General features: G+C 35.2%; 1 protein-coding gene across 8 annotated transcripts in view; it reads left to right on the top strand.

The window, feature by feature from the left end:
* The window catches only part of MMS22L (MMS22 like, DNA repair protein), a 145,275-nt gene that overhangs the window by 53,957 nt on the left and 78,488 nt on the right, over positions 1-12,830 (top strand). For all 8 annotated transcript variants that reach the window (XR_010116298.1, XM_055259314.2, XM_055259304.2 and 5 more), the window contains one exon: positions 392-901. Coding sequence is in view for 7 of the 8 variants with exons in the window: in XM_055259314.2 (XP_055115289.2) it covers positions 392-901 (510 nt within the window). In the remaining variant the exon portion in view is untranslated. The remainder of the gene's footprint in view (positions 1-391; positions 902-12,830) is intronic.

The raw sequence follows: 12,830 nt of genomic DNA, 5'->3' as shown, positions 1-12,830 counted from the left end.
CTGTTAAGATCTCTGTAAAAGCATATCAAATTGTACTTAAAAGATTATATATTCTTTCTTATTTACTAATAAATATAAGAAAAGAAAGGTGATGGGGGACTTGAATAAAAGGAAAAGCCATGTACTATATGAAAACATTTCTACTGTCCTTTGGGGAAAGCCATTGAATCCTCTGATTCACTTACAGGTGATTTGCTGCATCATTGGGAAATTTCAAGGTAGGGCCATTATGTGTTTTCTAAGTAAAAAAAGTGACAAGGCAGCATCAAAATGAAGAATTAGCTTAACATTTAATGAGATTGTTAGGAGTATTGAAACAAATTTTCTTTTAAGAGATACAGATTTTTGTGAATGAAGCAATTTTATTAAAGCATTTTTTAATGTTTTACAGAATATATTCAAAATTCCATCAAAAAAGAATGGAAGAACTAACTGAAGTTGGTCTACAGAACTTTTTTAGCCTTTTTCTACTGTTAGCAGCTGTTGCAGAGGTAGAAGATGTTGCAAGTCATGTTTTAGACCTCCTGAATTTCCTCAAGCCTGCTTTTGTAACGTCTCAGAGAGCCCTCATTTGGAAGGGTCACATGGCCTTCCTCTTGATGTATGCCCAGAAAAATCTGGACATTGGTGTTTTGGCTGAGAAATTTTCATGTGCTTTCCGGGAGAAAGCAAAGGAATTCTTGGTGTCTAAGAATGAGGAAATGGTACAGAGACAGACTATCTGGACGCTTCTTTCCATATACATTGATGGTGTTCAAGAAGTGTTTGAGACCAGCTATTGCTTGTATCCTTCCCATGAAAAACTGCTTAATGATGGATTTAGTATGCTTCTGCGAGCATGCCGAGAATCTGAACTTAGGACAGTATTGAGCTTTCTACAAGCTGTTCTGGCCAGAATCAGGTATGGTTTTCAGTCGTATGCTAATTTATGATTTGTTTTATATAATCACTTATGTGGATTTTATATTAAAGTTATATATACACATACACACATATATACAAATGCACATGAAATGCAAATGTAGAGGAAGGATTTAGTTTTCTACTACATAGGCATAAATCAGTACAGGTTGAATATATCCATGTACTAAAATGCTATTATATGAAATGCTTGGGACTAGAAGTGTTTTAGATTTTGGATTTGTTTAGATTTTGGAATATTTGCATATACATAATGAGATATTTTGAGGAGGGGACCCAAGTCTAAACATAAAATTCAGTTATGTTTCATATACATCTTATACACATAGGCTGAAGGTAATTTTATGCAACATTTTGAATAATTTTGTGCATGAAACAAAGTTTTGACTGTAACCCATCCCATGAGGCCAGATACAATTTTCTACTTGTAGTGTCATGTTGGCACTCAAAAAGTTTTGAATTTTGGGGCATTTTGGATTTTGAATTTTCAGATTAGTGAGGCTCAACCTGTAGTTATCAAGCTGTTTTTCAAACAACAGCTTTTCAAAAGAAAGCTTATATGCAAACACAAGATGCAGAACTAAAGTCAAGAGCAGCTCTGGTGCAGTCTGAGAGCCATGCTTTCCCTTAGCCCTTCTTTCTCCTGCTACCTCTCAGAAAAGTGTTTTATTACCCAGAGATACGTTACAGATATTCTGAGCAAGATCATGAGCTCATGTCTGAGGTGGCTTTTACTGAAGCATTTGTAATTTTGTGTCCATAAAGAAGTTTTGGCCACACTACACCATTTTTAAAAAGTGACTTTCTTTAAATTTTTGCAGCAAAGTCATAGCCTTAGCTGCATCAAATTCTTCGAAATAAACCCATTTACTCTGAAATTAACATAGATAATTCTATTAATAACACCAGTCACCTATACACAACGTACTGTTTTTCAGATCCACTTAAATTGTGCAGATATGTTAAATACACTCAGACACAAACTTGATGTGGATAAGAACAATGGTTATGATATTTATTGCCTTTAGGCCCTTTTCACATAGCAGTTTTACCTTCGAAGTACATGTTCTTAAGAAGTTAAATACTGCCACTCAGTATAGTTACTCACTGTCACAGAAAATGATTGTATTTGAAATCATGTCCAAAGATAAACAGACTGCTTCCCTCCTCCTAATATCATATTACAAATGTTGCATCTGTTTTTCAGAGGTACTAAGCTTGGCAAGATTTCCACATTTTGGAAATTTATTCATTATCAAATTTATTTCTATTACTAGCTTAATTTTATTTATTCTATGCTGTGTTTTCATGGCAGGTTTTATACTTCTTCCAAATGCCAACTTTGTTTTATTTCTTCAGTTTTTAAACAAATGTTAAGTGATTCCTTGTGCTTCTTGGGAAAATTAGAAATTTTTATGTTCCTAATATCAGTTTTGGTTTGTCTCTATATATTTGTCTGAATATACAAAACAAGAAGGAAGAGGAGGGTGTTGGTCTAAGCCATCCTGGTGATGGAGAACTATAGTCCCCAAAAGATGTCAGAGCATAGGAATAAGAAAGGAAGAAAGAGTATGGGCATCTTCAGAAGAGGCAGTCATGGGGAAAAAAGTGGCAGAATCCATATATCTTTCTGCCTTTTCTGAAGATAGATACGTCCTTTTTAATTCTTTTTAACAATTATATTGCTTCTTACATAGTTCTTTTTTTTTTCCTCAAAGGTTCGTATCCTACAAGTACTTTAAATTTAATGTGTTAATTAAAAATTTCTGGCAATCTTTTTGGTTTTTGTTAAAATTATCTTTATATTGTTTGTGTAATATATTATCATGGTAAAAATGGGGGAGAAAAAGAGATATAAAGTGACAAGTAAATCTGTCTCCTTAGTTTCACTTCTTCATTTTCTAGTTCAGTAGTTCTCAACTGAGAGTGAGTTGTCCCCCAGGGAATATTTGGATGCCTGGAGACATTTTTGGTTGTCACAACTAGGGGAACAGCACTGGTGAGGTCAGAAATGCTGCTAAACACTCTTCAGTGCTCAAGACAGCATCTACAACAAAGAATTATGTCGCCCATCTTCAGCAGTGCTAAGGTTGAGATACATTGCTCTAGTTCTAATCCATAGAAATAAAATGGTTTCTATAGAACCTTCCAGATATTTCCTTCCTACCTACATACATATATGTACACACACACAGTATATATGTATTTTTATATATACACATATATGTATACAGAATGTATACATATGTGTATAGAATATATACATATATATTTTGAGACGGAGTTTCGCTCTGCGCACCCAAGCTGGAGTGCAGTGGTGCCATCTCGGCTTACTGCAACCTCTGCCTCCCGGCCTCAAGCAATTCTCCTGTCTCAGCATCCTGAGTAGCTGGGATTACAGGCACACACTACCACGCCCAGCTAATTTTTATGTTTTAGTAGAAGCAGGGTTTCACCATGTTGGCCAGGCTGGTCTCGAATTCCTGACCTCAGGTGATCCACCCACCTCGGCCTCCCAAAGTGCTGGGATTACAGGCATGAGCCACTGTGCCCAGTTGTATATTTAAAACACAAAATAGATGATCTTTGTTTTGCAAATTCCTTGTTTTATTTAATATTTCCTGAACAGTTTTTCATGTTAAAACATGAAAACCTACCTAATTCTGTTAAATGACTACTTACTGTCTCATCATATAGATGTGCCAAACTTTATCCAGTTGCTAATAATGGAAATGTGTATTGTTTACCAGTTTATGTTTATTTAACATCTTTGTAAATGTGTTTCTGTATACTTGTGGAAGTATACCTATAGATTAATTCTTAAGAATGAATTGGTGTATGTGCATTTTAAATGTGAATAGATGTTACCAAATTTCATACTAAAAAAAACCCCATTGTACCAGTTTTTACTCTCACTGATAATGTATGAAAAAGCTTCCATTCTCATTTTTACATCATTGTATGGAGTGTATTTAGAAAAGCATTATAAGATAAGAAATAAGGCTGGGCACGGTGGCTTACGCCTGTAATCCCAGCACTTTGGGAGGCCGAGGTGGGCGGATCACGAGGCCAAGAGATGAGACCATCCTGGCTAACACGGTGAAACCCCGTCTCTACTACAAATACAAAAAATTAATCGGGCGTGGTGGCGGGTTTCTGTAGTCCCAACTACTCGAGAGGCTGAGTCAGGAGAATGGCCTGAAGAGGCGGAGCTTGCAGTGAGCCGAGATCACTGCATTCCAGCCTGTGTGACAGAGTGAGACTCCGTCTCAAAAAAAAAAAAACTTCGAGACCAGCCTGGCCAACATGGCGAAACCTCGTCACTACTAATAATACAAAAGTTATGGGCATGGTGGTGTGTGCCTGTAATCCCAGATACTCAGGAGGCTAAGGCAGGAGAATTGCTTGAACTCAGGAGGCTAAGGCAGGAGAATTGCTTGAACCCAGGAGGCGGTGGTTGCAGTGAGCCGAGATCGCGCCACTGCACGACTCCGTCTCAAAAAGAAAAAGAAGAAGAAAAAAAGGTATGAAATGAAACACAGAAGTTTGTTAACAGTGTCAGTTGAAGCTTGGTAATAGGCGACTTAGACTTAATTTGAAGGCTGGATAGACATTAAAAATAAAAATACAAAGAGAGCAAAAAAGAGAGAAACTCTTTTCTCTATTTCACATTCATTCACCAACTTCATCTTGTCTTGAATCTCCTAACTGGAACTTTTCTTGGTACGTAATTCTTTAAAAATAGTAACTAGAAACACAAGAATAATTCTTATATTCTTGAAAGATTTAATGCTTATAAATACTGTCTTCTTTATTCTTTACTAATCCTGCCATCCCTTATTTATAGGTGAAAAAAATGGAAACATGGAGACTTTTTTGTGGCTCATCTAAAATAACACATTTAAATTTCAGAACTGAACACTCAGATTCTTAACCAACTATACCACAGCTGCCTTCTTACACTATCTTTTTAATTAACTTATTTAATTTTCTTTTTATTTTTACAGGTTTAGAGGTTACAAGTGCAGTTTTGTACCATGCATATATTGTGTAGTGGTAAAATTTGGGCTTTTAGTGTAACCATCACCAGAATGGCTTATACTGTCTTTATAAGTTTACAGGTAACTAAACCAAAACTAACCATACCACTACATTTAAAAAAAAAAAAAAGAGAGAGATTAGAGGTAATTGAATGAATGAAATCTGCAAACTTATTTGCAAACCTGAAATTATTCCCACTATTTGTATAATTCTGAGTGCTTTTACATTTTGTTTTTGCTACAGAAAAAGGGGTAGTTGCTTATTGGGGACTTTTGATTACTTTCTTTTTATTTTGTAAGTTTTTTTTTTTAAATGAGTCAGTTGGAAAAAATGACTTGAGAGGTGTGGAGACAAGTATATCACATTTTATTTATAATAATTTGTCTTTGATTTTTTAGCGCTATTCCAACCTTCTAAATTTCACTTCTTGTGATAAAAACAAGTTTTTGCTCTTTAAATTCAATTTAGTAGAAATCCTTTAGCATTAAAGCCAAAGTTATTTCAGGAGTGTTAGAAAAATATTTCTTACAAATATATTGTGAGTTATGATGTATCTGTTAGTCTATGGGACACTATTCAGAAGTACAGAGGTAGAAATCAAAAAAGGATGATGAAGACTGACAATTATATAAAGTGAAATTAAGTTTACATTGATAGGAAGAGTTTCTTTTAACTGCACCTGGATTCAATTTGTAGTTTGCTATCCTCTGGAGTGTGAGTAGGTGATGGGGTTGTGCTATTGGCCTTCAGGATTAGCCTGTGCAAAAAGGATCAGATGTTTATGTTGATAACATTTGATTCCTTTCACAAATGTCTGTTTTGGTTTTGTCTTATGCTATCAACTATGATTGAAAACAGTTGCCATAAAAAACCCATCAAATCATGTTCACCTTATATTGCCCAAATCAGCAGTTTTAACAGATAAAAGTATAAGGTCAATGTATGAATAAAAATAGTGCAGCAATATGCAAGTCTTTATTAATGCTGTTGTATTTTAGGTACTAACATACTTTAGTAATTTGCAAACAGATTACTGTGTGTAATCAAAGGAACTGTGACTTGGATAGGTTCATTTTATCCCATCAATTTTTAGCATTTCCAAGGCAAATATTATCAAGGCAGTCCAGCTTTTAGTTTGGGATTTATTGGAGATGGGCCCAAGAGATCATTCAGGATTGTTTACTTTAAAAATAAAGAAAGGAGGGGGGAAGAGTTGGAGAGGAAACAAGAAAAACTTATTTAGGTATTCAGTTATGGAGATGTATTTCTAATTTCTTAACCCCAAATCTGGAACTTCATTGAAGATTTTTTCATAGTAGTTTTTAAGATATGCCATATACTGTTAATACTACTAGGTCAAAAACATTTTGGATAGTTGTTAAAAATTAAAGCATAAGCTTCCCCCCTCCACCTTTAGTTAAGAACAGAGCTAAGTTATTTGAATTTGGGTTTAGGTAAGGAAGATGGATTATATAGGTTGATATTTATTCCTGGCTGCATCTCTGACAAGGGAAAGAATGAAATACTTTACCTTAGCCATCTCTTCTGTTTTCAGATTCAAGTGGGAATAGGTACCAGTCCTTGCAAAAATGTGTGTGTAAAGTGTGTGCGTGTGTGTGTTGAACTGGGTAGTAGTTTTATAACTGTATGACAGAGAAATTATAGGTAGGAAGGAACTAAGATCACTGATTAAAGAGAAAAGCAGTTCCCTCTAGGCTGTTAAGAAATAATAACTTCATATGCTTCTTTCTGCTAACTGGAGCTGATGGCTCACCAGAGCGTTTTTTATTGCTGATTAAGTAGCATTATGAAAATACTGACTTGGTTATGTTAACTAAATGCCTATGTTTAAAACTTCGAATGTCAAATAGTTTTAGTAGTCATCTTTAACATTTCACATTACCTCTCTGGAATCACATTTTAAGTTCTCACTTGCTGTTATTTGAGGTTAATATAAAAATGGCAGTCTTTCATTTGTGGAGTTAGGTGTAGCCAAAAGCTTTCCTTTAATTATATCCATTCATGCTGCTATAGTTAAGGGTCTGTCAGCATTTCCATTATAAACCTCCATTTTCAGGGTTTTATAACACAGCTATGAAAATTAGCTCTGGGCAAAAACTTGACATACAAGGCCTCATGAGATTCTCCCTCCTCCCCATCCCCCTTTTTCATTTTTACTGAAGTAAGGGTGAGTGATTTCAAAATGCCTTTTGGCATCTGCAAATATCATTTGGAGTTTAAAAAGAAACAATACATTTTCAGGATTTGTACCTGTTTGTTCTACCACTTAAGGGAGGTTGTGGACTTATGAATTTAAGCCAAATGGATATTGATCAACTGACATTCTGTTTTGTATTAAACAAGAGACTAGTTTCAAAAATGTCTAAAGGCAGTTGAGAACTTGCCTAAAATGCTAAATACTGAGACTAAGAAATAGTTCAAAAGTGATAATTACCTTTTTGGGATGCCATGTGCCGAACTATAACTTCTTCAAAGATTAAGGTTATTTTCCCTGTCTTCAAAATACATTTTGAAAATATGTATATTTTTAAATTCATTTTTTTCTCTCCCTATAAGGCTAGAAGATCATCTGCTTGTTATATAACTGTTTTGACATTTGAAGTGTTTGTGTATGAGCATGTAGAGAAAAACGGTTTATTATTCTCTTCAAATATTTTTATGCTCAATAGTTTTATTGGTATGGTATTATTTATTCTCCCCAAAGATTTTTGGTTTTTCTTTGCTTCTGTAAGAGAACTGGGGATTGCCTAGGCAGAAAAGGAGGTACAAGAGGAACTATTCACTTGAGGAGCTGCTATATGCCAAATAATTTACATAATATTTCAGGAAAAATAGAAATGATACTTTTGACAGCATGCAAGCTTTTTCTTCCTTTTGTTATTGGGTGTTCTATTAGTATGAATGGGTTACAGCTTTTAATTATTAACAGTTTACAACAAACAAATTTGAAACCGGATAGGATTTTTAATCAAATGAGTTATTTCTATAGTTTGCTCAAAATGTCTGCTGTTTCATTATATATAATTTGATGGAAATTTTGAGGCAGTGTTCTAATAATTTTTGGGAAACACATGAGTATGCCCCCATGGTAATAAATAAAATCTATTACCAGTTTTTATTTGAAAAAACCAAATAGAGATATTGTTGCTTACTAGGAGTGATCCATTGCCATTTTTCGTTCCTTCAGAGAAAGCATGGGTATCTCTAAGGGAATGCAGTATAAATCTTAGTATTTCAGGAATGTATAAAATATAAAATATATGAAGAAAAACTTTTTTCCTAATTGTTTTATATATCTTTCAGCTGAGTATTTAGATATATACTATAAATTAGTATTTTCACCTTATTTACTCTTTACCAGGCTTGAATTTTGCATAATGTATTTCTATTACATATTTTATAATCCCATGCAGTAATATAAACTACTCAGTATATTAGCTTTGCAGAGTTCCACTTTTTTGTCTTTCGCTGAAACACAGATTATCTCCTTAGTTTTTCACACATAGGAATTAGTATTCGGGTCACTTTTTCAGTCCCCATCTAAATCTGGTACATAGATACGAGTTTTCCTTAAATAAGTATAAAGTGATTCATTTAAAATAATGTGAGGAAAAACTTATGTGCCAAAATCTTGACTTACTTATTTGTAAAATGAGGATAATACCACCTACCTCACTAGAATGTTTTGGGAATTATATGCAATAATGAATATACCGCAGTTAGCAAATTGCCTGGCGTATCAGTAAGCGTTCAATGAATGTTAGATAGTGCTATCATCATCATAAGTATTGTTTTCAAAAGAACTCATAATCATTTCTTCATTCTGCTTTATGCCTGGCAACATCAATGGACGTGTGTGTGTGTGTGTGTGTGTGTGTCAGGGGTCTTATCTTGGATGGTTTTTTACCCATTCCTAATATAATACTTACAGCGTAGTGACCATTGAGCAAGTTTTGTTGTTGTTGTTGTTGTTGTTGTTGTTGTTTTAGTGTGTAATGAATAGTTTTCTTTAAAAACAAAGAATTGTAGGAAACAACATTGCCTCACTGCAGTGGACCCATTGGAAATTGTAATGCTATGTTACTGAGTGCTGCTGTAGAAAAAGTAATTTTTAAATGTGATATATATGTATACCCTTTCTTTTTATAACCAGCTGATTCCTTTGGTAAGGTGGGGAGGGTGTGTCTTCTTTGGTGAATTCCTTTTATCTTCTTTCTTTTATTCTCACAGATGTCATTACCTCTGTTTTTAAAACATTAATACTACTTGCCTAATCACCCTGCCTCCAATGCCTTCCTTCCTCAGATTATCTTTTTTAATGGCTTTATTGACATATAATTCACATATCATAGAGTTTCGCTAGCTTTATTGAGATATAATTCACACACCATACAATTTATTGGTTTTTAGTGTATTCACAGTTGTTTTGCAACCATCACCACAATTTTAGAACATTTCATTACATTAAAAAGAAACCTTTAGTGACACCCTAATAGACACAGTAGAAAATTTCACATTCCTTATCATGGTCTTTAAAGCCATCCACAATGTTCTTTTACCTTCATCTGCAACTTTTTCTTGTGATTCACCTTTAGTCAGATGGAGTTACTAGTTCTCAAGAAATCCTCAAGTCTTTCTACCTTTATTTGTATCTTCTTGTCCAACGAAGTCGAGGGTCAAAGTTGACAAGTTTGACCTCTTGTCAAAACGAGTTGAGGGTTCAGGCCAGAGCATGACTATTACAGCAGAGCTGAAGCCGAGGACTGAATAAGCATGTTGTGTGAGAGTCACTGCCTAGAAAAAGGTTAAGTTGGGGGAATGGAAGTAATTGTCAAAATCAAGAGTCAGAAGTGGTCAGTGTTGGTCTTAGTAGACATAGGGATGAGATGGCAGAGTATAGAAAAAGAAAAAACTAGAGGTATTTGAGGAGAATGGAAAGTGTTTTCAGAAGTTAGTACGTCGATGAGAGGTAGAGATGGAATTAAAGAGCATCATATATGGGAGGAGCCAGTATTCCAGGCAGGAGACTTATGCACACAGCAAGTTGTGCTTTTTGCCTTTGCTTCTTAAGGAACCTCTAGTAGTGTCTGATAGTTGCTGCTGTCAAAACATAGTATTAAAAAGCAGGAGCTTTAAGGTCAGTAAACCTGAGTGCAGATCACCCTCTTTCATTTACCAACAGTAAAATCTTAGGAAGTTACTTAATCTTTTCTAAGTTTCAGCTGCATCTTTGTAAAATAATATCCACCTCATAGGATTTCCATGAACATCTGCTTAGATTTCTGCTGTCCAGTAGGGTAGCACTAGCTATGTGTGACAGTTTAAATTAGTGAATATAAAATAAAAAATTCAACTATTCTGTAACACCAGCTATATATCAAGTCCTCAATAGCTGTATTTAGTTAGTGGCTAATGTAGTGGATAGCAGAAAGATTTGCCAAGAGATAGCACTGACTTTGATGCTGCACCTATCCAGAACATGAATCATAATAAGCTTTCAGTATGTTCAATACATGTTGGTTTTCGTCATTTATCTTTTCTTCATTTTTATGTGAATAATATTATCCTTCATGTCAAGCTTCTCTTGAAATGCATGCTTGTACATTTCAAGAGAAATGTATGCTTATCCATGTGTTACCAGTTGATATGGTTTGGCTCTGTGTCCCCACCCAAATCTCATCTCAAATTGTAATCCCCACGTGTTGAGGGAGAGACCTATAATCCTCCATGTGTCAGTGGAGAGAGGTGATTGGATCATGGGGGTGGTTCCCACATGCTGTTCTTGTAATATTGAGTGAGTTCTCACGAGATCTGATGGTTTTATAAGCATCTGGCATTTTCCCTGCTAGCAGCTCTCCCTCCTGCTGTCATGTGAAGATTTCTGCTGTCCAGTAGGGTAGCACTAGCTATGTGTGACAGTTTAAATCAGTGAATATAAAATAAAAAATTCAATTCAGGGGTCCTTGCTTCCCCTTCACCTTCCGCCATGATTTTGGGTTCCCTGAGGCCTCTCTGGCCATGGGGAACTATGAGTCAATTAAACCTCTTTTCTTTATAAATTACTCAGTCTAGGGTGTATAGCAGTGTGAGAACCAACTAATACACCAGTCTTGAATAATCTCTATTCCTGTTGAATTTCCTGAATAGTTACTAAATCTCTAATGTACTTTATTTTTACCTTGTGTTGTAATTATTTTCTAAAGGGGAGACATATTCATGAAAAACAATTTATTCAACAAATTTAACTAGTATTTTTGAATGCCTACTATGATAGTGGGCACTTAGGATATATCAGTGAACCAGTCACATGAAGCATATGTGGTATGCACTCATGTATTTTTTACATGAAAGACTAAGATGGTAGAGAGGAAGGACAAATAAACTTGTGTTTATTTAAACCATCACTTTTTCACCATTTCATACTATTTGATAATGGTTTATACTTGTCCTGAAATTTTATGTGCTTATCCAACAATTCTTGCCAGTGTCCACATGCAACAGACAACAGTATCCATACAGGCAGGATATGGATTTAATGCATAATCTGAATTTCATCTGTGTTTATTGTCTCCTAAGTACCCGTGGGTAGAAGGGACCTCTAGAGGATGATAGGAGGCTTGTTCTTCCCAATTGAAAGGTTTTCGGTGTTATTAAAAAATTCAATGTGTTTACCTTAGTATTTTCTGGATCACTATTATTATTTTATCTTTCTAATTCACTAGTTATCATTGAATTTTTTCCACTGAACTATGGAAACAGGTGCAGCAAGTGGGGCCTTTGAGCCTTTACCTTCCTTTTGAGACATTTGGGAACCAGTCTGTCAAGGCTGGGTCTGCAGGAACACTTTGAATCTACAAGTACAGATTGTCTATATTGGGATTAGAGTGGAAGGAAGGCATTTGGAAGAGGGAACTTAGAAAATGGAATGAAGGAAATAATCAATAAAACAATTTAAGAAAATTTCTCAGAACTGAAGATTCTGTAATGAAAGGGCCTATTGAGTGACTCCAGCACAACGTAAGAAAATAGAATCACAGCAGGGCCCATCTGTGAGAAATTCAAAATACTAGCTACAAAGAAAAGATATCAATGCTTCCACAAACGTTCCTCACCCTTGTTAGTCTTCTGGTTTTTTATTTGCTATGCCCCTGGTTTCGTCATCTGTAGTTATAATCTAGGTCAGAGCTGATAGTTAACCCCAGTTCCTAATAATTATATAATTAACATGGGAGATGAATGAAGCTTTATATTAGATTTTATTTGGCTGGGTGCAGTGGCTCACACCTGTAATCCTAGCACTTTGGGAGTCTGAGGCAGGCAGATCACCTGAGGTCAGGGGTTTGAGACCAGCCTGGCCGACATGGCGAAACCCCACCTCTACTAAAAATACAAAAAATTAGCCGGGCGTGGTGGTGGGCACCTGTAATCCCAGCTACTCGAGGGCTGAGGAGGCTGAGGCAGGAGAATCGCTTGAACCTGGGAGGCGGAGACTGCAGTGAGCCGAGATCGTGCCATTGCACTGCCTGAGCAACAAGAGTGAAACCGCCTCAAAAAAATAAATAAATAATGAATTAAAAATAAAAATATATTAGATTTTTTACAAGATTACTCCTACTTTCAAGAAGCATAGAATAGAATAGAGCTTTATGATTTCTGATTTATAGTTATTACCAAAATTTGAAGTTACCAGTAATATGATTTTTCTAGGATTGAAACCCAGAAAATTGTCTTCTCATAATTACAGAGGAAAAAGAAAACATAAGAGTGGAGAAAGAACACCGTAAAACAGAAACTGGAGTGAAGAACATTGGGTAAAAGGAGAAGGAAAAAATAAATATACTCTGTAA

Source organism: Symphalangus syndactylus, chromosome 2 (assembly GCF_028878055.3).
Source record: "Symphalangus syndactylus isolate Jambi chromosome 2, NHGRI_mSymSyn1-v2.1_pri, whole genome shotgun sequence".
Lineage (NCBI taxonomy): Eukaryota > Metazoa > Chordata > Mammalia > Primates > Hylobatidae > Symphalangus > Symphalangus syndactylus.
Note: the sequence above shows the minus strand (reverse complement) of the source record. Positions and strands in the feature narration are given on the sequence as shown.